This window comes from Dendrobates tinctorius, unplaced genomic scaffold (assembly GCF_039654945.1).
Source record: "Dendrobates tinctorius isolate UK_male_01 unplaced genomic scaffold, ASM3965494v1 ptg000251l, whole genome shotgun sequence".
NCBI lineage: Eukaryota > Metazoa > Chordata > Amphibia > Anura > Dendrobatidae > Dendrobates > Dendrobates tinctorius.
The window spans coordinates 5191669-5218717 of record NW_027361918.1 but is presented as its reverse complement, the minus strand read 5'-3'; the positions used below and the strand labels follow the sequence as shown (position 1 = coordinate 5218717).

At 51.0% G+C, this 27049-nt stretch overlaps 1 protein-coding gene across 1 annotated transcript in view; it reads left to right on the top strand.

Annotated features, from left to right (window-relative positions):
* Nucleotides 1-27049, top strand: part of IFT172 (intraflagellar transport 172) — a 157000-nt gene that overhangs the window by 59015 nt on the left and 70936 nt on the right. Inside the window, exon 22 of the mRNA XM_073557770.1 lies at nt 3345-3593. Coding sequence (XP_073413871.1) covers nt 3345-3593 — 249 coding nt within the window. The remainder of the gene's footprint in view (nt 1-3344; nt 3594-27049) is intronic.

Below are 27049 nucleotides of genomic sequence, written 5' to 3'. Positions count from 1 at the left end.
TCGGGGACGGTCTCCGCGCGTTCCTGATTCTGTACACCTCTAGGTCAGGGCCGGTCTCAGCACGTTTCTGTTTTTATACACCTCTAGGTCAGGGCAGGTCTCTGCACGTTCCTGTTTCTGTACACCTCTAGGTCGGGGCCGGTCCCCGCTCGTTCCTGTTTCTATACACCTTTAGGTCGGGACAGGTCCCCGCTCGTTCCTGTTTCTATACACCTCTAGGTCGGGACAGGTCCCCGCTCGTTCCTGTTTCTATACATCTCTAGGTGGGGGCCGGTCCCCGCGCGTTCCTGTTTCTGTACACCTTTAGGTCAGGGCTGGTCTCCGCACGTTTCTGTTTCTATACACCTCTACTTCGGGGCCGCTCCCCGCGCGTTCCTGTTTCTGTACACCTCTAGGTCAGGGCTGGTCTCCGCACGTTTCTGTTTCAATACACCTCTAGGTCGGGGCTGGTCTCCGCACGTTCCTGTTTCTGTACACCTCTAGGTCGGGGCCGGTCTCCGCACGTTTCTGTTTCTATACACCTCTAGGTCGGGGCCGGTCCCCGCGCGTTCCTGTTTCTGTACACCTCTAGGTCAGGGCTGGTCTCCGCACGTTTCTGTTACTATACACCTCTAGGTCGGGGCCGGTCTCCGCGCGTTCCTGTTTCTGTACACCTCTAGATCGGGGCCGGTCCCCCAGCGTTCCTGTTCCTATACACCTCTAGGTCGCGTTCCTGTGTGTATACACGCGTTCCTGTGTGTATAAACACGTACCTGTTTGTATTCACGCGTTCCTGTTTGTATACACGTGTTTCTGTTTGTATACACGCATTCCTGTTTGCATACATGCGTTCCTGTGTGTGTACACGCGTTCCTGTTTGCATACACGCGTTCCTATGTGTATACACGCGTTCCTGTTTGCATACACGCGTTCCTGTGTGTATACACGCGTTCCTGTTTGCGTACATGCGTTCCTGTGTGTATACACGCTTTCTTGTGTGTATACACACGTTCCTGTTTGTAGACACGCGTTCTTGTTTGTGTACACGTGTTCCTGTGTGTATACACGCGTTCCTGTGTGTATACACGCATTCCTGTTTGTGTACACGCGTTCCTGTTTGTGTACACGCGTTCCTGTTTGCGTACATGCGTTCCTGTTTGCATACATGCGTTCCTGTGTGTGTACACGCGTTCCTGTTTGCACACACGCGTTCCTATGTGTATACACTCGTTCCTGTGTGTATACACGCGTTCCTGTTTGCGTACACGCGTTCCTGTTTGTATACACGCGTTCCTGTTTGTGTACACGCGTTCCTGTGTGTATACACGCGTTCCTGTTTGCGTACACGCGTTCCTGTGTGTATACACGCTTTCCTGTGTGTATACACGCGTTCCTGTTTGCGTACACACGTTCCTGTTTGTATACACGCATTCCTGTGTGTGTACACGCGTTCCTGTTTGTGTACACGCGTTCCTGTTTGCATACATGCGTTCCTGTGTGTGTACACGCGTTCCTGTTTGCATACACGCGTTCCTATGTGTATACACGCGTTCCTGTGTGTATACACGCGTTCCTGTTTGCGTACACACGTTCCTGTTTGTATACACGCATTCCTGTGTGTGTACACGCGTTCCTGTTTGTGTACACGCGTTCCTGTTTGCATACATGCGTTCCTGTGTGTGTACACGCGTTCCTGTTTGCATACACGCGTTCCTATGTGTATACACGCGTTCCTGTGTGTATACACGCGTTCCTGTTTGCGTACACACGTTCCTGTTTGTATACACGCGTTCCTGTTTGTGTACACGCGTTCCTGTTTGTGTACACACGTTCCTGTGTGTATACACGCATTTCTGTTTGCGTACACGCGTTCCTGTGTGTATACACGCTTTCCTGTGTGTATACACGCGTTCCTGTTTGCGTACACACGTTCCTGTTTGTATACACGCGTTCCTGTGTGTGTACACGCGTTCCTGTTTGTGTACACGCGTTCCTGTTTGCATACACGCGTTCCTGTTTGTGTACACGCGTTCCTGTTTGTGTACACGCGTTCCTGTTTGCATACACGCGTTCCTGTTTGTATACACGCGTTCCTGTGTGTGTACACGCGTTCCTGTGTGTGTACACGCGTTCCTGTTTGCATACACGCGTTCCTGTGTGTATACACGCGTTCCTGTTTGCATACACGCGTTCCTGTGTGTATACACGCGTTCCTGTGTGTGTACACGCGTTCCTGTTTGTATACACGCGTTCCTGTGTGTATACACGCGTTCCTGTTTGTATACACGCGTTCTGTGTGTATACACGCGTTCCTGTTTGTATACACGCCTTCCTGTGTGTATACACGCGTTCCTGTTTGTGTACACGCTTTCCTGTTTGTGTACACTTGTTCCTGTTTGTATACACGCGTTACACACGCGTTCCTGTTTGTATACACGCGTTCCTGTTTGTATACACGCGTTCCTGTTTGTATACACGCGTTCCTGTTTGTATACACGCGTTTCTGTTTGTGTACACGCGTTCCTGTTGGTATACACGCGTTCCTGTTTGTATACACGCGTTACACACGCGTTCCTGTTTGTATACACGCGTTTCTGTTTGTGTACACGCGTTCCTGTTTGTATACACGCGTTACACACGCGTTCCTGTGTGTATACACGCGTTCCTGTGTGTATACACGCGTTCCTGTTTGCATACACGCGTTCCTGTGTGTATACACGCGTTCCTGTGTGTGTACACGCGTTCCTGTTTGTATACACGCGTTCTGTGTGTATATACGCGTTCCTGTTTGCATACACGCGTTCCTGTGTGTATACACGCGTTCCTGTGTGTATACACGCGTTCCTGTTTGCATACACGCGTTCCTGTGTGTATACACGCGTTCCTGTGTGTGTACACGCGTTCCTGTTTGTATACACGCGTTCTGTGTGTATATACGCGTTCCTGTTTGTATACACGCGTTCTGTGTGTATACACGCGTTCCTGTTTGTATACACGCCTTCCTGTGTGTATACACGCGTTCCTGTTTGTGTACACGCTTTCCTGTTTGTGTACACTTGTTCCTGTTTGTATACACGCGTTACACACGCGTTCCTGTTTGTATACACGCGTTCCTGTTTGTATACACGCGTTACACACGCGTTTCTGTTTGTGTACACGCGTTCCTGTTGGTATACACGCGTTCCTGTTTGTATACACGCGTTACACACGCGTTCCTGTTTGTATACACGCGTTTCTGTTTGTGTACACGCGTTTCTGTTTGTGTACACTCGTTCCTGTTGGTATACACGCGTTCCTGTTTGTACTCACTCCTAGTTCAGGGCGGCTGTACACATGATAACATTTCTGTTTTCCCCATTCCTCAGGGTCATCCGGAGCTGGAGAACCTGAAGCGCAGCTACTTGCAGTACCTCGCTGACAGCCACCAGGAAGAGAAAGCGGGAGAGGTTCGGGAGCAGGAGGGCGACTACGTAGCTGCTGTAAATCTATACCTCCGCGCAGGACTCCCCGCCAAAGCTGCCCGACTGTGCATGGGGCAGGAGCAGCTGCTGCTGGAGCCGGAGCTGATGGGGAGGGTCACTGCCGCCCTAATTACGGGGGACTTCTATGAGCGGGTGAGTTGGTCCGCCTGGTGTACAGACCGCCATGTAACATGTTGTAGTCCTCTACCTGTGATCCCACTGGGCTGCAAGTCTCAGACGTTCAGTCTGCACAGCCTTAACACCCAGGTTTGCAGATCAGCAGCGGTCATGGATAAAACTCCTTGAGGTCAGATGTAGTGTTAGCTTTTTATTGAAGCGTTTTGTGAGGAGATTCTTCTCCATGGCCTCCACTTTCTGCATCCATTGGATCACATCCATTAGATCCCCCCCAATTATCACCTGAGCAATACTAAGGAAATCCTGAAAACATGACCTGTTGGTGGGCCTTGACGACTGGAGTTAGGGAACCCTGTGTTAGATCACGCATGTGCTGTATTCTAGATCCTGCTCGCGTCTGTCCCATATTGTAGATCCTTCTCCCCTGTCTGTGCCATATTGTAGATCCTTCTCCCTTGTCTGTGCCGTATTGTAGATCCTTCTCCCTTGTCTGTGCCGTATTGTAGATCCTTCTCCCCTGTCTGTGCCGTATTGTAGATCCTTCTCCCCTGTCTGTGCCGTATTGTAGAACCTTCTCCCCTGTCTGTGCCGTATTGTAGATCCTTCTCGCCCTGTCTGTGCCGTATTATAGATCCTTCTCGCCCTGTCTGTGCCGTATTGTAGATCCTTCTCCCCTGTCTGTCCCGTATTGTAGATCCTTCTCTCCTGTCTGTCCCCTATTGTAGATCCTTCTCTCCTGTCTGTCCCCTATTGTAGATCCTTCTCCCCTGTCTGTGCCGTATTGTAGATCCTTCTCCCCTGTCTGTCCCGTATTGTAGATCCTTCTCCCCTGTCTGTGCCGTATTGTAGATCCTTCTCCCCTGTCTGTGCCGTATTGTAGATCCTTCTCCCCTGTCTGTGCCGTATTGTAGATACTTCTCCCCTGTCTGTGCCGTATTGTAGATCCTTCTCCCCTGTCTGTGCCGTATTGTAGATCCTTCTCTCCCTGTCTGTGCCGTATTGTAGATCCTTCTCGCCCTGTCTGTGCCGTATTGTAGATCCTTCTCGCCCTGTCTGTGCCGTATTGTAGATCCTTCTCCCATGTCTGTGCCGTATTGTAGATCCTTCTCCCATGTCTGTGCCGTATTGTAGATCCTTCTCCCGTCTGTGCCGTATTGTAGATCCTTCTCCTGTCTGTGCCGTATTGTAGATCCTTCTCCCCTGTCTGTGCCGTATTGTAGATCCTTCTCCCCTGTCTGTGCCGTATTGTAGATCCTTCTCCCCTGTCTGTGCCGTATTGTAGATCCTTCTCCCATGTCTGTGCCGTATTGTAGATCCTTCTCCCATGTCTGTGCCGTATAGTAGATCCTTCTCCCATGTCTGTGCCGTATTGTATATCCTTCTCCCCTGTCTGTGCCGTATTGTAGATCCTTCTCCCCTGTCTGTGCCATATTGTAGATCCTTCTCCCCTGTCTGTGCCATATTGTAGATCCTTCTCCCCTGTCTGTCCCGTATTGTAGATCCTTCTCCCCTGTCTGTGCCGTATTGTAGATCCTTCTCCCCTGTCTGTCCCGTATTGTAGATCCTTCTCCCGTCTGTGCCGTATTGTAGATCCTTCACCCCTGTCTGTCCCGTATTGTAGATCCTTCTCCCATGTCTGTGCCATATTGTAGATCCTTCTCCCATGTCTGTGCCATATTGTAGATCCTTCTCCCCTGTCTGTGCCGTATTGTAGATCCTTCTCCCCTGTCTGTGCCGTATTGTAGATCCTTCTCCCCTGTCTGTGCCGTATTGTAGATCTTTCTTGCCCTGTCTGTGCCGTATTGTAGATCCTTCTCCCTTGTCTGTGCCGTATTATAGATCCATCTCCCCTGTCTGTGCCGTATTGTAGATCCTTCTCCCCTGTCTGTGCCGTATTGTAGATCTTTCTTGCCCTGTCTGTGCCATATTGTAGATCCTTCTCCCTTGTCTGTGCCGTATTATAGATCCATCACCCCTGTCTGTGCCGTATTGTAGATCCTTCTCCCCTGTCTGTGCCGTATTGTAGATCCTTCTTGCCCTGTCTGTGCCATATTGTAGATCCTTCTTGCCCTGTCTGTGCCATATTATAGATCCTTCTCGCCCTGTCTGTGCCGTGTTGTAGATCCTTCTCCCCTGTGTGTGCCGTATTGTAGATCCTTCTCCCCTGTCTGTCCCGTATTGTAGATCCTTCTCTCCTGTCTGTCCCCTATTGTAGATCCTTCTCCCCTGTCTGTGCCGTATTGTAGATCCTTCTCCCCTGTCTGTGCCGTATTGTAGATCCTTCTCCCCTGTCTGTCCCGTATTGTAGATCCTTCTCCCCTGTCTGTGCCGTATTGTAGATCCTTCTCCCCTGTCTGTGCCGTAATGTAGATCCTTCTCCCCTGTCTGTGCCGTATTGTAGATACTTCTCCCCTGTCTGTGCCGTATTGTAGATCCTTCTCCACTGTCTGTGCCGTATTGTAGATCCTTCTCGCCCTGTCTGTGCCGTATTGTAGATCCTTCTCCCATGTCTGTGCCGTATTGTAGATCCTTCTCCCATGTCTGTGCCGTATTGTAGATCCTTCTCCCATGTCTGTGCCGTATTGTAGATCCTTCTCCCCTGTCTGTGCCGTATTGTATATCCTTCACCCCTGTCTGTGCCGTATTATAGATCCTTCTCCCCTGTCTGTGCCGTATTGTAGATCCTTCTCCCCTGTCTGTCCCGTATTGAAGATCCTTCTCCCCTGTCTGTCCCGTATTGTAGATCCTTCTCCCCTGTCTGTCCCGTATTGTAGATCCTTCTCCCCTGTCTGTGCCGTATTGTAGATCCTTCTCCCCTGTCTGTGCCGTATTGTAGATCCTTCACCCCTGTCTGTCCCGTATTGTAGATCCTTCTCCCCTGTCTGTCCCGTATTGTAGATCCTTCACCCCTGTCTGTCCCGTATTGTAGATCCTTCTCCCCTGTCTGTGCCGTATTGTAGATCCTTCTCCCCTGTCTGTGCCTTATTGTAGATCCTTCTCCCCTGTCTGTGCCGTATTGTAGATCCGTCTCCCCTGTCTGTCCCGTATTGTAGATCCTTCTCCCCTGTCTGTCCCGTATTGTAGATCCTTCTCCCCTGTCTGTCCCGTATTGTAGATCCTTCTCCCCTGTCTGTCCCGTATTGTAGATCCTTCTCCCCTGTCTGTCCCGTATTGTAGATCCTTCTCCCCTGTCTGTGCCGTATTGTAGATCCTTCACCCCTGTCTGTCCCGTATTGTAGATCCTTCACCCCTGTCTGTCCCGTATTGTAGATCCTTCTCCCCTGTCTGTGCCGTATTGTAGATCCTTCTCCCCTGTCTGTCCCGTATTGTAGATCCTCCCGTCTGTTCCGTATTGTAGATCCTTCTCCCCTGTCTGTCCCGTATTGTAGATCCTTCTCCCCTGTCTGTCCCGTATTGTAGATCCTTCTCCCCTGTCTGTGCCATATTGTAGATCCTTCTCCCCTGTCTGTGCCATATTGTAGATCCTTCTCCCCTGTCTGTGCCGTATTGTAGATCCTTCTCCCCTGTCTGTGCCGTATTGTAGATCCTTCTCCCATGTCTGTGCCGTATTGTAGATCCTTCTCCCATGTCTGTGCCGTATTGTAGATCCTTCTCCCATGTCTGTGCCGTATTGTATATCCTTCTCCCCTGTCTGTGCCGTATTGTAGATCCTTCTCCCCTGTCTGTGCCATATTGTAGATCCTTCTCCCCTGTCTGTGCCATATTGTAGATCCTTCTCCCCTGTCTGTCCCGTATTGTAGATCCTTCTCCCGTCTGTGCCGTATTGTAGATCCTTCACCCCTGTCTGTCCCGTATTGTAGATCCTTCTCCCATGTCTGTGCCATATTGTAGATCCTTCTCCCATGTCTGTGCCATATTGTAGATCCTTCTCCCCTGTCTGTGCCGTATTGTAGATCCTTCTCCCCTGTCTGTGCCGTATTGTAGATCCTTCTCCCCTGTCTGTGCCGTATTGTAGATCTTTCTTGCCCTGTCTGTGCCGTATTGTAGATCCTTCTCCCTTGTCTGTGCCGTATTATAGATCCATCTCCCCTGTCTGTGCCGTATTGTAGATCCTTCTCCCCTGTCTGTGCCGTATTGTAGATCTTTCTTGCCCTGTCTGTGCCATATTGTAGATCCTTCTCCCTTGTCTGTGCCGTATTATAGATCCATCACCCCTGTCTGTGCCGTATTGTAGATCCTTCTCCCCTGTCTGTGCCGTATTGTAGATCCTTCTTGCCCTGTCTGTGCCATATTGTAGATCCTTCTTGCCCTGTCTGTGCCATATTATAGATCCTTCTCGCCCTGTCTGTGCCGTGTTGTAGATCCTTCTCCCCTGTGTGTGCCGTATTGTAGATCCTTCTCCCCTGTCTGTCCCGTATTGTAGATCCTTCTCTCCTGTCTGTCCCCTATTGTAGATCCTTCTCCCCTGTCTGTGCCGTATTGTAGATCCTTCTCCCCTGTCTGTGCCGTATTGTAGATCCTTCTCCCCTGTCTGTCCCGTATTGTAGATCCTTCTCCCCTGTCTGTGCCGTATTGTAGATCCTTCTCCCCTGTCTGTGCCGTATTGTAGATCCTTCTCCCCTGTCTGTGCCGTATTGTAGATACTTCTCCCCTGTCTGTGCCGTATTGTAGATCCTTCTCCACTGTCTGTGCCGTATTGTAGATCCTTCTCGCCCTGTCTGTGCCGTATTGTAGATCCTTCTCCCATGTCTGTGCCGTATTGTAGATCCTTCTCCCATGTCTGTGCCGTATTGTAGATCCTTCTCCCATGTCTGTGCCGTATTGTAGATCCTTCTCCCCTGTCTGTGCCGTATTGTATATCCTTCTCCCCTGTCTGTGCCGTATTGTAGATCCTTCTCCCCTGTCTGTGCCGTATTGTAGATCCTTCTCCCCTGTCTGTCCCGTATTGAAGATCCTTCTCCCCTGTCTGTCCCGTATTGTAGATCCTTCTCCCCTGTCTGTCCCGTATTGTAGATCCTTCTCCCCTGTCTGTGCCGTATTGTAGATCCTTCTCCCCTGTCTGTGCCGTATTGTAGATCCTTCACCCCTGTCTGTCCCGTATTGTAGATCCTTCTCCCCTGTCTGTCCCGTATTGTAGATCCTTCACCCCTGTCTGTCCCGTATTGTAGATCCTTCTCCCCTGTCTGTGCCGTATTGTAGATCCTTCTCCCCTGTCTGTGCCTTATTGTAGATCCTTCTCCCCTGTCTGTGCCGTATTGTAGATCCGTCTCCCCTGTCTGTCCCGTATTGTAGATCCTTCTCCCCTGTCTGTCCCGTATTGTAGATCCTTCTCCCCTGTCTGTCCCGTATTGTAGATCCTTCTCCCCTGTCTGTCCCGTATTGTAGATCCTTCTCCCCTGTCTGTGCCGTATTGTAGATCCTTCACCCCTGTCTGTCCCGTATTGTAGATCCTTCACCCCTGTCTGTCCCGTATTGTAGATCCTTCTCCCCTGTCTGTGCCGTATTGTAGATCCTTCTCCCCTGTCTGTGCCGTATTGTAGATCCTTCTCCCCTGTCTGTCCCGTATTGTAGATCCTCCCGTCTGTTCCGTATTGTAGATCCTTCTCCCCTGTCTGTCCCGTATTGTAGATCCTTCTCCCCTGTCTGTGCCGTATTGTAGATCCTTCTCCCCTGTCTGTCCCGTATTGTAGATCCTTCTCCCCTGTCTGTCCCGTATTGTAGATCCTTCTCGCCCTGTCTGTGCCGTATTGTAGATCCTTCTCGCCCTGTCTGTGCCGTATTGTAGATCCTTCTCCCCTGTCTGTGCCGTATTGTAGATCCTTCTCCCCTGTCTGTCCCGTATTGTAGATCCTTCTCCCCTGTCTGTCCCGTATTGTAGATCCTTCTCGCCCTGTCTGTCCCGTATTGTAGATCCTTCTCCCCTGCCTGTGCCGTATTGTAGATCCTTCTCCCATGTCTGTGCCGTATTGTAGATCCTTCTCCCATGTCTGTGCCGTATTGTAGATCCTTCTCCCCTGTCTGTGCCGTATTGTAGATCTTTCTCCCCTGTCTGTGCCGTATTGTAGATCCTTCTCCCCTGTCTGTCCCGTATTGTAGATCCTTCTCCCCTGTCTGTCCCGTATTGTAGATCCTTCTCCCCTGTCTGTGCCGTATTGTAGATCCTTCTCCCCTGTCTGTCCCGTATTGTAGATCCTTCTCCCCTGTCTGTGCCGTATTGTAGATCCTTCACCCCTGTCTGTCCCGTATTGTAGATCCTTCACCCCTGTCTGTCCCGTATTGTAGATCCTTCTCCCCTGTCTGTGCCGTATTGTAGATCCTTCTCCCCTGTCTGTGCCGTATTGTAGATCCTTCTCCCCTGTCTGTGCCGTATTGTAGATCCTCCCCTGTCTGTTCCGTATTGTAGATCCTTCTCCCCTGTCTGTCTGTGTCGTATTGTAGATCCTTCTCCCCTGTCTGTGCCGTATTGTAGATCCTTCTCACCCTGTCTGTGCCGTATTGTAGATCCTTCTCGCCCTGTCTGTGCCGTATTGTAGATCCTTCTCCCCTGCCTGTGCCGTATTGTAGATCCTTCTCCCCTGTCTGTCCCGTATTGTAGATCCTTCTCCCCCTGTCTGTCCCGTATTGTAGATCCTTCTCGCCCTGTCTGTGCCGTATTGTAGATCCTTCTCCCCTGCCTGTGCCGTATTGTAGATCCTTCTCCCCTGTCTGTCCCGTATTGTAGATCCTTCTCGCCCTGTCTGTGCCGTATTGTAGATCCTTCTCGCCCTGTCTGTCCCGTATTGTAGATCCTTCTCCCCTGTCTGTCCCGTATTGTAGATCCTTCTCCCCTGTCTGTCCCGTATTGTAGATCCTTCTCGCCCTGTCTGTCCCGTATTGTAGATCCTTCTCCCCTGTCTGTCCCGTATTGTAGATCCTTCTCCCCTGTCTGTCCCGTATTGTAGATCCTTCTCCCCTGTCTGTCCCGTATTGTAGATCCTTCTCCCCTGTCTGTGCTGTATTGTAGATCATTCTCCCCTGTCTGTCCCGTATTGTAGATCCTTCTCCCCTGTCTGTGCCGTATTGTAGATCCTTCTCCCCTGTCTGTGCCGTATTGTAGATCCTTCTCCCCTGTCTGTGCCGTATTGTAGATCCTTCTCCCCTGTCTGTGCCGTATTGTAGATCCTTCTCCCCTGTCTGTCCCGTATTGTAGATCCTTCTCCCCTGTCTGTGCCGTATTGTAGATCCTTCACCCCTGTCTGTCCCGTATTGTAGATCCTTCACCCCTGTCTGTCCCGTATTGTAGATCCTTCTCCCCTGTCTGTGCCGTATTGTAGATCCTTCTCCCCTGTCTGTGCCGTATTGTAGATCCTTCTCCCCTGTCTGTTCCGTATTGTAGATCCTTCTCCCCTGTCTGTCTGTGTCGTATTGTAGATCCTTCTCCCCTGTCTGTGCCGTATTGTAGATCCTTCTCGCCCTGTCTGTGCCGTATTGTAGATCCTTCTCGCCCTGTCTGTGCCGTATTGTAGATCCTTCTCCCCTGTCTGTGCCGTATTGTAGATCCTTCTCCCCTGTCTGTCCCGTATTGTAGATCCTTCTCCCCTGTCTGTCCCGTATTGTAGATCCTTCTCGCCCTGTCTGTCCCGTATTGTAGATCCTTCTCCCCTGCCTGTGCCGTATTGTAGATCCTTCTCCCATGTCTGTGCCGTATTGTAGATCCTTCTCCCATGTCTGTGCCGTATTGTAGATCCTTCTCCCCTGTCTGTGCCGTATTGTAGATCTTTCTCCCCTGTCTGTGCCGTATTGTAGATCCTTCTCCCCTGTCTGTCCCGTATTGTAGATCCTTCTCCCCTGTCTGTCCCGTATTGTAGATCCTTCTCCCCTGTCTGTGCCGTATTGTAGATCCTTCTCCCCTGTCTGTCCCGTATTGTAGATCCTTCTCCCCTGTCTGTGCCGTATTGTAGATCCTTCACCCCTGTCTGTCCCGTATTGTAGATCCTTCACCCCTGTCTGTCCCGTATTGTAGATCCTTCTCCCCTGTCTGTGCCGTATTGTAGATCCTTCTCCCCTGTCTGTGCCGTATTGTAGATCCTTCTCCCCTGTCTGTGCCGTATTGTAGATCCTCCCCTGTCTGTTCCGTATTGTAGATCCTTCTCCCCTGTCTGTCTGTGTCGTATTGTAGATCCTTCTCCCCTGTCTGTGCCGTATTGTAGATCCTTCTCACCCTGTCTGTGCCGTATTGTAGATCCTTCTCGCCCTGTCTGTGCCGTATTGTAGATCCTTCTCCCCTGCCTGTGCCGTATTGTAGATCCTTCTCCCCTGTCTGTCCCGTATTGTAGATCCTTCTCCCCCTGTCTGTCCCGTATTGTAGATCCTTCTCGCCCTGTCTGTGCCGTATTGTAGATCCTTCTCCCCTGCCTGTGCCGTATTGTAGATCCTTCTCCCCTGTCTGTCCCGTATTGTAGATCCTTCTCGCCCTGTCTGTGCCGTATTGTAGATCCTTCTCGCCCTGTCTGTCCCGTATTGTAGATCCTTCTCCCCTGTCTGTCCCGTATTGTAGATCCTTCTCCCCTGTCTGTCCCGTATTGTAGATCCTTCTCGCCCTGTCTGTCCCGTATTGTAGATCCTTCTCCCCTGTCTGTCCCGTATTGTAGATCCTTCTCCCCTGTCTGTCCCGTATTGTAGATCCTTCTCCCCTGTCTGTCCCGTATTGTAGATCCTTCTCCCCTGTCTGTGCTGTATTGTAGATCCTTCTCCCCTGTCTGTCCCGTATTGTAGATCCTTCTCCCCTGTCTGTCCCGTATTGTAGATCCTTCTCGCCCTGTCTGTGCTGTATTGTAGATCCTTCTCCCCTGCCTGTGCCGTATTGTAGATCCTTCTCCCCTGTCTGTCCCGTATTGTAGATCCTTCTCGCCCTGTCTGTGCCGTATTGTAGATCCTTCTCGCCCTGTCTGTGCCGTATTGTAGATCCTTCTCCCCTGTCTGTCCCGTATTGTAGATCCTTCTCCCCTGTCTGTGCCGTATTGTAGATCCTTCTCCCCTGTCTGTGCCGTATTGTAGATCCTTCTCCCCTGTCTGTCCCTTATTGTAGATCCTTCTCCCCTGTCTGTGCCGTATTGTAGATCCTTCTCCCCTGTCTGTCCCGCATTGTAGATCCTTCTCCCCTGTCTGTGCCGTATTGTAGATCCTTCTCCCCTGTCTGTGCCGTATTGTAGATCCTTCTCCCCTGTCTGTGCCGTATTGTAGATCCTTCTCCCCTGTCTGTCCCGTATTGTAGATCCTTCTCCCCTGTCTGTGCCGTATTGTAGATCCTTCTCCCCTGTCTGTGCCGTATTGTAGATCCTTCTCCCCTGTCTGTGCCGTATTGTAGATCCTTCTCCCCTGTCTGTCCCGTATTGTAGATCCTTCTCCCCTGTCTGTGCAGTATTGTAGATCCTTCTCCCCTGTCTGTGCCGTATTGTAGATCCTTCTCCCCTGTCTGTGCCGTATTGTAGATCCTTCTCCCCTGTCTGTCCCGTATTGTAGATCCTTCTCCCCTGTCTGTCCCGTATTGTAGATCCTTCTCCCCTGTCTGTGCCGTATTGTAGATCCTTCTCCCCTGTCTGTTCCGTATTGTAGATCCTTCTCCCCTGTCTGTCCCGTATTGTAGATCCTTCTCCCCTGTCTGTGCCGTATTGTAGATCCTTCTCCCCTGTCTGTGCCGTATTGTAGATCCTTCTCCCCTGTCTGTCCCGTATTGTAGATCCTTCTCCCCTGTCTGTCCCGTATTGTAGATCCTTCTCGCCCTGTCTGTGCTGTATTGTAGATCCTTCTCCCCTGCCTGTGCCGTATTGTAGATCCTTCTCCCCTGTCTGTCCCGTATTGTAGATCCTTCTCGCCCTGTCTGTGCCGTATTGTAGATCCTTCTCGCCCTGTCTGTGCCGTATTGTAGATCCTTCTCCCCTGTCTGTCCCGTATTGTAGATCCTTCTCCCCTGTCTGTGCCGTATTGTAGATCCTTCTCCCCTGTCTGTGCCGTATTGTAGATCCTTCTCCCCTGTCTGTCCCGTATTGTAGATCCTTCTCCCCTGTCTGTGCCGTATTGTAGATCCTTCTCCCCTGTCTGTCCCGCATTGTAGATCCTTCTCCCCTGTCTGTGCCGTATTGTAGATCCTTCTCCCCTGTCTGTGCCGTATTGTAGATCCTTCTCCCCTGTCTGTGCCGTATTGTAGATCCTTCTCCCCTGTCTGTCCCGTATTGTAGATCCTTCTCCCCTGTCTGTGCCGTATTGTAGATCCTTCTCCCCTGTCTGTCCCGCATTGTAGATCCTTCTCCCCTGTCTGTGCCGTATTGTAGATCCTTCTCCCCTGTCTGTGCCGTATTGTAGATCCTTCTCCCCTGTCTGTGCCGTATTGTAGATCCTTCTCCCCTGTCTGTCCCGTATTGTAGATCCTCCCCTGTCTGTTCCGTATTGTAGATCCTTCTCCCCTGTCTGTCCCGTATTGTAGATCCTTCTCCCCTGTCTGTGCCGTATTGTAGATCCTTCTCCCCTGTCTGTGCCGTATTGTAGATCCTTCTCCCCTGTCTGTCCCGTATTGTAGATCCTTCTCCCCTGTCTGTCCCGTATTGTAGATCCTTCTCGCCCTGTCTGTGCTGTATTGTAGATCCTTCTCCCCTGCCTGTGCCGTATTGTAGATCCTTCTCCCCTGTCTGTCCCGTATTGTAGATCCTTCTCGCCCTGTCTGTGCCGTATTGTAGATCCTTCTCGCCCTGTCTGTGCCGTATTGTAGATCCTTCTCCCCTGTCTGTCCCGTATTGTAGATCCTTCTCCCCTGTCTGTGCCGTATTGTAGATCCTTCTCCCCTGTCTGTGCCGTATTGTAGATCCTTCTCCCCTGTCTGTCCCGTATTGTAGATCCTTCTCCCCTGTCTGTGCCGTATTGTAGATCCTTCTCCCCTGTCTGTCCCGCATTGTAGATCCTTCTCCCCTGTCTGTGCCGTATTGTAGATCCTTCTCCCCTGTCTGTGCCGTATTGTAGATCCTTCTCCCCTGTCTGTGCCGTATTGTAGATCCTTCTCCCCTGTCTGTCCCGTATTGTAGATCCTTCTCCCCTGTCTGTGCCGTATTGTAGATCCTTCTCCCCTGTCTGTCCCGCATTGTAGATCCTTCTCCCCTGTCTGTGCCGTATTGTAGATCCTTCTCCCCTGTCTGTGCCGTATTGTAGATCCTTCTCCCCTGTCTGTGCCGTATTGTAGATCCTTCTCCCCTGTCTGTCCCGTATTGTAGATCCTTCTCCCCTGTCTGTGCCGTATTGTAGATCCTTCTCCCCTGTCTGTGCCGTATTGTAGATCCTTCTCCCCTGTCTGTGCCGTATTGTAGATCCTTCTCCCCTGTCTGTCCCGTATTGTAGATCCTTTTCCCCTGTCTGTGCCGTATTGTAGATCCTTCTCCCCTGTCTGTGCCGTATTGTAGATCCTTCTCCCCTGTCTGTCCCGTATTGTAGATCCTTCTCCCCTGTCTGTGCCGTATTGTAGATCCTTCTCCCCTGTCTGTGCCGTATTGTAGATCCTTCTCCCCTGTCTGTCCCGTATTGTAGAACCTTCTCCCCTGTCTGTCCCGTATTGTAGATCCTTCTCCCCTGTCTGTCCCGTATTGTAGATCCTTCTCCCCTGTCTGTGCCGTATTGTAGATCCTTCTCCCCTGTCTGTGCCGTATTATAGATCCTTCTCCACTGTCTGTGCCGTATTGTAGATCCTTCTCCCCTGTCTGTGCCGTATTGTAGGTCCTTCTCCCCTGTCTGTGCCGTATTGTAGATCCTTCTTGCCCTGTCTGTGCCGTATTGTAGGTCCTTCTCCCCTGTCTGTGCCGTATTGTAGATCCTTCTTGCCCTGTCTGTGCCGTATTGTAGATCCTTCTCCCCTGTCTGTCCCGTATTGTAGATCCTTCTTCCTTGTCTGTGCCGTATTGTAGATCCTTCTCCCCTGTCTGTCCCGTATTGTAGATCCTTCTCCCCTGTCTGTGCCGTATTGTAGATCCTTCTCCCCTGTCTGTGCCGTATTGTAGATCCTTCTCCCCTGTCTGTCCCGTATTGTAGATCCTTCTCCCCTGTCTGTCCCGTATTGTAGATCCTTCTCCCCTGTCTGTGCCGTATTGTAGATCCTTCTCCCTTGTCTGTGCCGTATTATAGATCCTTCTCCCCTGTCTGTGCCGTATTGTAGGTCCTTCTCCCCTGTCTGTGCCGTATTGTAGATCCTTCTCCCCTGTCTGTGCCGTATTGTAGATCCTTCTTGCCCTGTCTGTGCCGTATTGTAGATCCTTCTCCCTTGTCTGTGCCGTATTATAGATCCTTCTCCCCTGTCTGTGCCGTATTGTAGATCCTTCTCCCCTGTCTGTGCCGTATTGTAGGTCCTTCTCCCCTGTCTGTGCCGTATTGTAGATCCTTCTCCCCTGTCTGTGCCGTATTGTAGATCCTTCTTGCCCTCTCTGTGCCATATTGTAGATCCTTCTCCCTTGTCTGTGCCGTATTATAGATCCTTCTCCCCTGTCTGTCCCGTATTGTAGATCCTCCTCCCCTGTCTGTGCCGTATTATAGATCCTTCTCCCCTGTCTGTGCCGTATTGTAGATCCTTCTCCCCTGTCTGTGCCGTATTGTAGATCCTTCTCCCCTGTCTGTGCCGTATTGTAGATCCTTCTCCCCTGTCTGTGCCGTATTGTAGATCCTTCTCGGCCTGTCTGTGCCGTATTGTAGATCCTTCTCCCCTGTCTGTGCCGTATTGTAGATCCTTCTCCCCTGTCTGTCCCGTATTGTAGATCCTTCTCCCCTGTCTGTCCCGTATTGTAGATCCTTCTCCCCTGTCTGTGCCGTATTGTAGATCCTTCTCCCCTGTCTGTGCCGTATTGTAGATCCTTCTCCCCTGTCTGTGCCGTATTGTAGATCCTTCTCCCCTGTCTGTGCCGTATTGTAGATCCTTCTCGGCCTGTCTGTGCCGTATTGTAGATCCTTCTCCCCTGTCTGTGCCGTATTGTAGATCCTTCTCCCCTGTCTGTCCCGTATTGTAGATCCTTCTCCCCTGTCTGTCCCGTATTGTAGATCCTTCTCCCCTGTCTGTCCCGTATTGTAGATCCTTCTCCCCTGTCTGTGCCGTATTGTAGATCCTTCTCCCCTGTCTGTGCCGTATTGTAGATCCTTCTCCTCTGTCTGTCCCGTATTGTAGATCCTTCTCTCCTGTCTGTCCCGTATTGTAGATCCTTCTCCCCTGTCTGTCCCGTATTGTAGATCCTTCTCCCCTGTCTGTGCCGTATTGTAGATCCTTCTCCCCTGTCTGTGCCGTATTGTAGATCCTTCTCTCCTGTCTGTCCCGTTTTGTAGATCCTTCTCCCCTGTCTGTCCCGTATTGTAGATCCTTCTCCCCTGTCTGTGCCGTATTGTAGATCCTTCTCCCCTGTTTGTTCCGTATTGTAGATCCTTCTCCCCTGTCTGTGCCGTATTGTAGATCCTTCTCCCCTGTCTGTGCCGTATTGCAGATCCTTCTCCCCTCTCTGTCCCGTATTGTAGATCCTTCTCTCCTGTCTGTCCCGTATTGTAGATCCTTCTCCCCTGTCTGTCCCGTATTGTAGATCCTTCTCCCCTGTCTGTGCCGTATTGTAGATCCTTCTCCCCTGTCTGTGCCGTATTGTAGATCCTTCTCTCCTGTCTGTCCCGTATTGTAGATCCTTCTCCCTTGTCTGTCCCGTATTGTAGATCCTTCTCCCCTGTCTGTGCCGTATTGTAGATCCTTCTCCCCTGTTTGTTCCGTATTGTAGATCCTTCTCCCCTGTCTGTGCCGTATTGTAGATCCTTCTCCCCTGTCTGTGCCGTATTGTAGATCCTTCTCCCCTGTCTGTGCCGTATTGTAGATCCTTCTCCCCTGTCTGTGCCGTATTGTAGATCCTTCTCCCCTGTCTGTGCCGTATTGTAGATCCTTCTCCCCTGTCTGTGCCGTATTGTAGATCCTTCTCCCCTGTCTGTGCCGTATTGTAGATCCTTCTCCCCTGTCTGTGCCGTATTGTAGATCCTTCTCCCCTGTCTGTCCCGTATTGTAGATCCTTCTCCCCTGTCTGTGCCGTATTGTAGATCCTTCTCCCCTGTCTGTCCCGTATTGTAGATCCTTCTCCCCTGTCGGTGCCGTATTGTAGATCCTTCTCCCCTGTCTGTGCCGTATTGTAGATCCTTCTCCCCTCTCTGTCCCGTATTGTAGATCCTTCTCCCCTGTCTGTGCCGTATTGTAGATCCTTCTCCCCTGTCTGTCCCGTATTGTAGATCCTTCTCCCCTGTCTGTGCCGTATTGTAGATCCTTCTCCCCTGTCTGTTCCGTATTGTAGATCCTTCTCCCCTGTCTGTCCCGTATTGTAGATCCTTCTCCCCTGTCTGTGCCGTATTGTAGATCCTTCTCCCCTGTCTGTGCCGTATTGTAGATCCTTCTCCCCTGTCTGTCCCGTATTGTAGATCCTTCTCCCCTGTCTGTCCCGTATTGTAGATCCTTCTCGCCCTGTCTGTGCTGTATTGTAGATCCTTCTCCCCTGCCTGTGCCGTATTGTAGATCCTTCTCCCCTGTCTGTCCCGTATTGTAGATCCTTCTCGCCCTGTCTGTGCCGTATTGTAGATCCTTCTCGCCCTGTCTGTGCCGTATTGTAGATCCTTCTCCCCTGTCTGTCCCGTATTGTAAATCCTTCTCCCCTGTCTGTGCCGTATTGTAGATCCTTCTCCCCTGTCTGTGCCGTATTGTAGATCCTTCTCCCCTGTCTGTCCCGTATTGTAGATCCTTCTCCCCTGTCTGTGCCGTATTGTAGATCCTTCTCCCCTGTCTGTCCCGCATTGTAGATCCTTCTCCCCTGTCTGTGCCGTATTGTAGATCCTTCTCCCCTGTCTGTGCCGTATTGTAGATCCTTCTCCCCTGTCTGTGCCGTATTGTAGATCCTTCTCCCCTGTCTGTCCCGTATTGTAGATCCTTCTCCCCTGTCTGTGCCGTATTGTAGATCCTTCTCCCCTGTCTGTGCCGTATTGTAGATCCTTCTCCCCTGTCTGTGCCGTATTGTAGATCCTTCTCCCCTGTCTGTCCCGTATTGTAGATCCTTCTCCCCTGTCTGTGCAGTATTGTAGATCCTTCTCCCCTGTCTGTGCCGTATTGTAGATCCTTCTCCCCTGTCTGTGCCGTATTGTAGATCCTTCTCCCCTGTCTGTCCCGTATTGTAGATCCTTCTCCCCTGTCTGTCCCGTATTGTAGATCCTTCTCCCCTGTCTGTGCCGTATTGTAGATCCTTCTCCCCTGTCTGTTCCGTATTGTAGATCCTTCTCCCCTGTCTGTCCCGTATTGTAGATCCTTCTCCCCTGTCTGTGCCGTATTGTAGATCCTTCTCCCCTGTCTGTGCCGTATTGTAGATCCTTCTCCCCTGTCTGTCCCGTATTGTAGATCCTTCTCCCCTGTCTGTCCCGTATTGTAGATCCTTCTCGCCCTGTCTGTGCTGTATTGTAGATCCTTCTCCCCTGCCTGTGCCGTATTGTAGATCCTTCTCCCCTGTCTGTCCCGTATTGTAGATCCTTCTCGCCCTGTCTGTGCCGTATTGTAGATCCTTCTCGCCCTGTCTGTGCCGTATTGTAGATCCTTCTCCCCTGTCTGTCCCGTATTGTAGATCCTTCTCCCCTGTCTGTGCCGTATTGTAGATCCTTCTCCCCTGTCTGTGCCGTATTGTAGATCCTTCTCCCCTGTCTGTCCCGTATTGTAGATCCTTCTCCCCTGTCTGTGCCGTATTGTAGATCCTTCTCCCCTGTCTGTCCCGCATTGTAGATCCTTCTCCCCTGTCTGTGCCGTATTGTAGATCCTTCTCCCCTGTCTGTGCCGTATTGTAGATCCTTCTCCCCTGTCTGTGCCGTATTGTAGATCCTTCTCCCCTGTCTGTCCCGTATTGTAGATCCTTCTCCCCTGTCTGTGCCGTATTGTAGATCCTTCTCCCCTGTCTGTCCCGCATTGTAGATCCTTCTCCCCTGTCTGTGCCGTATTGTAGATCCTTCTCCCCTGTCTGTGCCGTATTGTAGATCCTTCTCCCCTGTCTGTGCCGTATTGTAGATCCTTCTCCCCTGTCTGTCCCGTATTGTAGATCCTCCCCTGTCTGTTCCGTATTGTAGATCCTTCTCCCCTGTCTGTCCCGTATTGTAGATCCTTCTCCCCTGTCTGTGCCGTATTGTAGATCCTTCTTGCCCTGTCTGTGCCGTATTGTAGATCCTTCTCCCCTGTCTGTCCCGTATTGTAGATCCTTCTTCCTTGTCTGTGCCGTATTGTAGATCCTTCTCCCCTGTCTGTCCCGTATTGTAGATCCTTCTCCCCTGTCTGTGCCGTATTGTAGATCCTTCTCCCCTGTCTGTGCCGTATTGTAGATCCTTCTCCCCTGTCTGTCCCGTATTGTAGATCCTTCTCCCCTGTCTGTCCCGTATTGTAGATCCTTCTCCCCTGTCTGTGCCGTATTGTAGATCCTTCTCCCTTGTCTGTGCCGTATTATAGATCCTTCTCCCCTGTCTGTGCCGTATTGTAGGTCCTTCTCCCCTGTCTGTGCCGTATTGTAGATCCTTCTCCCCTGTCTGTGCCGTATTGTAGATCCTTCTTGCCCTGTCTGTGCCGTATTGTAGATCCTTCTCCCTTGTCTGTGCCGTATTATAGATCCTTCTCCCCTGTCTGTGCCGTATTGTAGATCCTTCTCCCCTGTCTGTGCCGTATTGTAGGTCCTTCTCCCCTGTCTGTGCCGTATTGTAGATCCTTCTCCCCTGTCTGTGCCGTATTGTAGATCCTTCTTGCCCTCTCTGTGCCATATTGTAGATCCTTCTCCCTTGTCTGTGCCGTATTATAGATCCTTCTCCCCTGTCTGTCCCGTATTGTAGATCCTCCTCCCCTGTCTGTGCCGTATTATAGATCCTTCTCCCCTGTCTGTGCCGTATTGTAGATCCTTCTCCCCTGTCTGTGCCGTATTGTAGATCCTTCTCCCCTGTCTGTGCCGTATTGTAGATCCTTCTCCCCTGTCTGTGCCGTATTGTAGATCCTTCTCGGCCTGTCTGTGCCGTATTGTAGATCCTTCTCCCCTGTCTGTGCCGTATTGTAGATCCTTCTCCCCTGTCTGTCCCGTATTGTAGATCCTTCTCCCCTGTCTGTCCCGTATTGTAGATCCTTCTCCCCTGTCTGTGCCGTATTGTAGATCCTTCTCCCCTGTCTGTGCCGTATTGTAGATCCTTCTCCCCTGTCTGTGCCGTATTGTAGATCCTTCTCCCCTGTCTGTGCCGTATTGTAGATCCTTCTCGGCCTGTCTGTGCCGTATTGTAGATCCTTCTCCCCTGTCTGTGCCGTATTGTAGATCCTTCTCCCCTGTCTGTCCCGTATTGTAGATCCTTCTCCCCTGTCTGTCCCGTATTGTAGATCCTTCTCCCCTGTCTGTCCCGTATTGTAGATCCTTCTCCCCTGTCTGTGCCGTATTGTAGATCCTTCTCCCCTGTCTGTGCCGTATTGTAGATCCTTCTCCTCTGTCTGTCCCGTATTGTAGATCCTTCTCTCCTGTCTGTCCCGTATTGTAGATCCTTCTCCCCTGTCTGTCCCGTATTGTAGATCCTTCTCCCCTGTCTGTGCCGTATTGTAGATCCTTCTCCCCTGTCTGTGCCGTATTGTAGATCCTTCTCTCCTGTCTGTCCCGTTTTGTAGATCCTTCTCCCCTGTCTGTCCCGTATTGTAGATCCTTCTCCCCTGTCTGTGCCGTATTGTAGATCCTTCTCCCCTGTTTGTTCCGTATTGTAGATCCTTCTCCCCTGTCTGTGCCGTATTGTAGATCCTTCTCCCCTGTCTGTCCCGTATTGTAGATCCTCCCCTGTCTGTTCCGTATTGTAGATCCTTCTCCCCTGTCTGTCCCGTATTGTAGATCCTTCTCCCCTGTCTGTGCCGTATTGTAGATCCTTCTTGCCCTGTCTGTGCCGTATTGTAGATCCTTCTCCCCTGTCTGTCCCGTATTGTAGATCCTTCTTCCTTGTCTGTGCCGTATTGTAGATCCTTCTCCCCTGTCTGTCCCGTATTGTAGATCCTTCTCCCCTGTCTGTGCCGTATTGTAGATCCTTCTCCCCTGTCTGTGCCGTATTGTAGATCCTTCTCCCCTGTCTGTCCCGTATTGTAGATCCTTCTCCCCTGTCTGTCCCGTATTGTAGATCCTTCTCCCCTGTCTGTGCCGTATTGTAGATCCTTCTCCCTTGTCTGTGCCGTATTATAGATCCTTCTCCCCTGTCTGTGCCGTATTGTAGGTCCTTCTCCCCTGTCTGTGCCGTATTGTAGATCCTTCTCCCCTGTCTGTGCCGTATTGTAGATCCTTCTTGCCCTGTCTGTGCCGTATTGTAGATCCTTCTCCCTTGTCTGTGCCGTATTATAGATCCTTCTCCCCTGTCTGTGCCGTATTGTAGATCCTTCTCCCCTGTCTGTGCCGTATTGTAGGTCCTTCTCCCCTGTCTGTGCCGTATTGTAGATCCTTCTCCCCTGTCTGTGCCGTATTGTAGATCCTTCTTGCCCTCTCTGTGCCATATTGTAGATCCTTCTCCCTTGTCTGTGCCGTATTATAGATCCTTCTCCCCTGTCTGTCCCGTATTGTAGATCCTCCTCCCCTGTCTGTGCCGTATTATAGATCCTTCTCCCCTGTCTGTGCCGTATTGTAGATCCTTCTCCCCTGTCTGTGCCGTATTGTAGATCCTTCTCCCCTGTCTGTGCCGTATTGTAGATCCTTCTCCCCTGTCTGTGCCGTATTGTAGATCCTTCTCGGCCTGTCTGTGCCGTATTGTAGATCCTTCTCCCCTGTCTGTGCCGTATTGTAGATCCTTCTCCCCTGTCTGTCCCGTATTGTAGATCCTTCTCCCCTGTCTGTCCCGTATTGTAGATCCTTCTCCCCTGTCTGTGCCGTATTGTAGATCCTTCTCCCCTGTCTGTGCCGTATTGTAGATCCTTCTCCCCTGTCTGTGCCGTATTGTAGATCCTTCTCCCCTGTCTGTGCCGTATTGTAGATCCTTCTCGGCCTGTCTGTGCCGTATTGTAGATCCTTCTCCCCTGTCTGTGCCGTATTGTAGATCCTTCTCCCCTGTCTGTCCCGTATTGTAGATCCTTCTCCCCTGTCTGTCCCGTATTGTAGATCCTTCTCCCCTGTCTGTCCCGTATTGTAGATCCTTCTCCCCTGTCTGTGCCGTATTGTAGATCCTTCTCCCCTGTCTGTGCCGTATTGTAGATCCTTCTCCTCTGTCTGTCCCGTATTGTAGATCCTTCTCTCCTGTCTGTCCCGTATTGTAGATCCTTCTCCCCTGTCTGTCCCGTATTGTAGATCCTTCTCCCCTGTCTGTGCCGTATTGTAGATCCTTCTCCCCTGTCTGTGCCGTATTGTAGATCCTTCTCTCCTGTCTGTCCCGTTTTGTAGATCCTTCTCCCCTGTCTGTCCCGTATTGTAGATCCTTCTCCCCTGTCTGTGCCGTATTGTAGATCCTTCTCCCCTGTTTGTTCCGTATTGTAGATCCTTCTCCCCTGTCTGTGCCGTATTGTAGATCCTTCTCCCCTGTCTGTGCCGTATTGCAGATCCTTCTCCCCTCTCTGTCCCGTATTGTAGATCCTTCTCTCCTGTCTGTCCCGTATTGTAGATCCTTCTCCCCTGTCTGTCCCGTATTGTAGATCCTTCTCCCCTGTCTGTGCCGTATTGTAGATCCTTCTCCCCTGTCTGTGCCGTATTGTAGATCCTTCTCTCCTGTCTGTCCCGTATTGTAGATCCTTCTCCCTTGTCTGTCCCGTATTGTAGATCCTTCTCCCCTGTCTGTGCCGTATTGTAGATCCTTCTCCCCTGTTTGTTCCGTATTGTAGATCCTTCTCCCCTGTCTGTGCCGTATTGTAGATCCTTCTCCCCTGTCTGTGCCGTATTGTAGATCCTTCTCCCCTGTCTGTGCCGTATTGTAGATCCTTCTCCCCTGTCTGTGCCGTATTGTAGATCCTTCTCCCCTGTCTGTGCCGTATTGTAGATCCTTCTCCCCTGTCTGTGCCGTATTGTAGATCCTTCTCCCCTGTCTGTGCCGTATTGTAGATCCTTCTCCCCTGTCTGTGCCGTATTGTAGATCCTTCTCCCCTGTCTGTCCCGTATTGTAGATCCTTCTCCCCTGTCTGTGCCGTATTGTAGATCCTTCTCCCCTGTCTGTCCCGTATTGTAGATCCTTCTCCCCTGTCGGTGCCGTATTGTAGATCCTTCTCCCCTGTCTGTGCCGTATTGTAGATCCTTCTCCCCTCTCTGTCCCGTATTGTAGATCCTTCTCCCCTGTCTGTGCCGTATTGTAGATCCTTCTCCCCTGTCTGTCCCGTATTGTAGATCCTTCTCCCCTGTCTGTGCCGTATTGTAGATCCTTCTCCCCTCTCTGTCCCGTATTGTAGATCCTTCTCCCCTGTCTGTGCCGTATTGTAGATCCTTCTCCCCTGTCTGTGCCGTATTGTAGATCCTTCTCCCCTGTCTGTGCCGTATTGTAGATCCTTCTCCCCTGTCTGTGCCGTATTGTAGATCCTTCGACCCTGTCTGTGTCGTATTGTAGATCCTTCTCCCCTGTCTGTGCCGTATTGTAGATCCTTCTCCCCTGTCTGTGCCGTATTGTAGATCCTTCTCCCCTTTCTGTCCCGTATTGTAGATCCTTCTCCCCTGTCTGTGCCGTATTGTAGATCCTTCTGTGACGGGAGTATTCTCCAGAGCAAGGAGGGACAACAGGCCTGGGAATAATCCAACAGATTTATTGACCAAAAAACAGGAACAACACGAAGGTAATTTGCAGAGTCCCAAAATAAGTCCACAGGAAACTGATTCGGGGGCACCTCCCGACAATCCTTGTGCCAGATCACAAAACCATAGTCCTTTAAGAGTCCCAGAAATCCACCACGATCACACAGAGGCCGAAGCTTCCTCAGACAGCCTCATCCTTCTCTTTTAGCATCCAACTCACATCTGATCTTAAAGCAAGAATGTATTGTCAGGGCTCCTGGGATCAGTCCATCTGAAGGGGGGTAGGGGTCACACCTACTATTCAATGGTTTGGTCCATCAGAAGATTCTAGAAATGTAAGGGCTCCACTTAGTCTACAGGATGTGTATTGTAGGTTATCTTCTGCTTAGGAAAACAATAGCCAAAGTTCCACTAGCTGTTGACACAAGCCTAAATTAGATTATGGTCCAGGTACATCACAAGACATTGCAAAGTATTGGGGGAAGGAGACATGGTTAATTTACAGCAAATGAATCAGAGGAAAGTTAAATGACCTATTATACAAAATACAGGACAGGGCAAGACTACAAATCATGACAATCCCTTCCCCTCCTAATTTGTGTACGTACTAGGGACCTCTACAGGTCACTGGTTAAGTACACACAGGCATGGCGTAACTTACATGTGGCTTCATGCAGCCACGAATTGGCATCGTAGCTTTCCCACATCATTGCCCAGGAGAACAGCTGCAGGCAGACCACCCATCACCCCAACCAAACATCGCCTGACCCCAAAACCAAAGTTCAGATCCACAGTGGCTGTGGGAATAGTCCTCCATTGTCCACCAGCCAGTTCAATGACAATTCCAGGTCCTCTATGGATTGCCTCAGGCCGAACCACTCGGGGATCAGCCAGCGTGAACAAAGCCCCTGAGTCACAAAATCCAACAAGTCTTTGTCCATCCAGCACGACCTCCTGCAAGTGCTTACCTCGATGAGCTGAAGTCGTCATAGCTGCGGGTCGCACACCATAAACTCCTAGTGGTGCAACATGGGTGGGTGAGGCACTAGGCCAGTCCTCACTTAGTGGTGACACGTCTTCCTCCATGGCACTTGGCTGTACATAATTAATAATATGATTGGGTACAGGATCAATCCTCATTTGAACAGCTGGGCAGGAGGCTTGCAGATGCCCAGGCTGCCCACATCGATAGCATCTGTGCTGTGTCTCACTCCATCCAATGCGTCCTCTTGGGCGAGGAGTAAGGGAACCTGCCGGTCGGCTCCCACCTGAAGGTGCTGTAGGGGTTTGAGGACGATTCCTCCATGAGCTGGCTGGACATGAGGCCTGCAGATGCCCCGGATGCCCACAACCATAACACCTGCGCTCTGCTACTTCCTCTCCTCGTCGTATTCCAGAAAACGCAGTGGAAGCAACAGGAGGCACATTAACACAGGTATCAACACGAGGTGGTGGCTCAGAGGAACGGGGAACAATGGGGACAGAAGAACTGGAGGCCACCGGTGTTGTGGAGCTGGTAGGCCTCTCTCCATCCTCCAACAGAACTCTCCACCGAGGCTTGATGGTGAGAGCCTCATCAGCGAGAGATGCAGCTTCTTCCACTGTAGCAGGTTTCCTCTCACGCACCCATTCCCTGATCTCAGCGGGGCACTGGGCAAAAAATTGTTCTTTTAGGATAACCTGGAGACAGGTGTTCCAGGTTAAGGCCTCCTCTGCCTCCAGCCAGCGATTACATATTTGTTTGAGTCTGTGGGCATACATCTTGAAAGACACTTCCTCATTACAGGCTAAAGTACGAAACTGGGTCCTGTAAGTGTCTGGGGTCACAGCATAATGTTCTAGAACAGTCCGTTTAATCTCTGCATACTCACAGTTCCACCGAGGGTCCATAGCTCTATAGGCTGCGGCAGCTCCACCCTCTAAGAGCCCCACAAGATGTCGGACGCGCTCCCTTTCCGGGACTTCCATTAATCGACACTGATGCTCAAAGTCCAGGAAGAAGCCCTCAATGTCACCGGAAGCCTCATTAAACGGCTTGAAGTCTTTGCGGAACACTCTGGGGAGTTCCCTCATGGGGGATGCTGTGGGTACAGTCTGTCTGGAGCTTCTCGCTGCCTCCAAAGCGATCTCCCTCTCCAGCATTGCCCTCTCCTCCATCCTGCGCTGCCTCTCCTTGGCTGTGCGCATGACCTCCCTCTTATCTTCTATGGTAGCCTCTTCTCCCAGTAAGGCCATCTCCTCCTCGTACCACACAACCCACTGACTTTTTTGGGTATTTACCTCCGACTGCCGCCTTTCCTCTCTTTGCTGTGAGGATCCTTCCTCAGCATCATCTTGCAGGCGAACTGCTTCCAAAGCTTCAATCAGCTGCTCCTTGGAGAGTCCCTTGCAGCTGACTCCCAGTTCACGGGCCTTTGTTTGTAGGTTCTTTGCAGTCCAGTTCTTGTACTCTGAGGCTCTGGTTCCAGAAGTTGATGGGCCGTTGTCCTCCATTTCTTCTGCTCTGATCCCACCGCTGCCAACCAGTTTGTGACGGGAGTATTCTCCAGAGCAAGGAGGGACAACAGGCCTGGGAATAATCCAACAGTTTTATTGACCAAAAAACAGGAACAACACGAAGGTAATTTGCAGAGTCCCAAAATAAGTCCACAGGAAACTGATTCGGGGGCACCTCCCGACAATCCTTGTGCCAGATCACAAAACCATAGTCCTTTAAGAGTCCCAGAAATCCACCACGATCACACAGAGGCCGAAGCTTCCTCAGACAGCCTC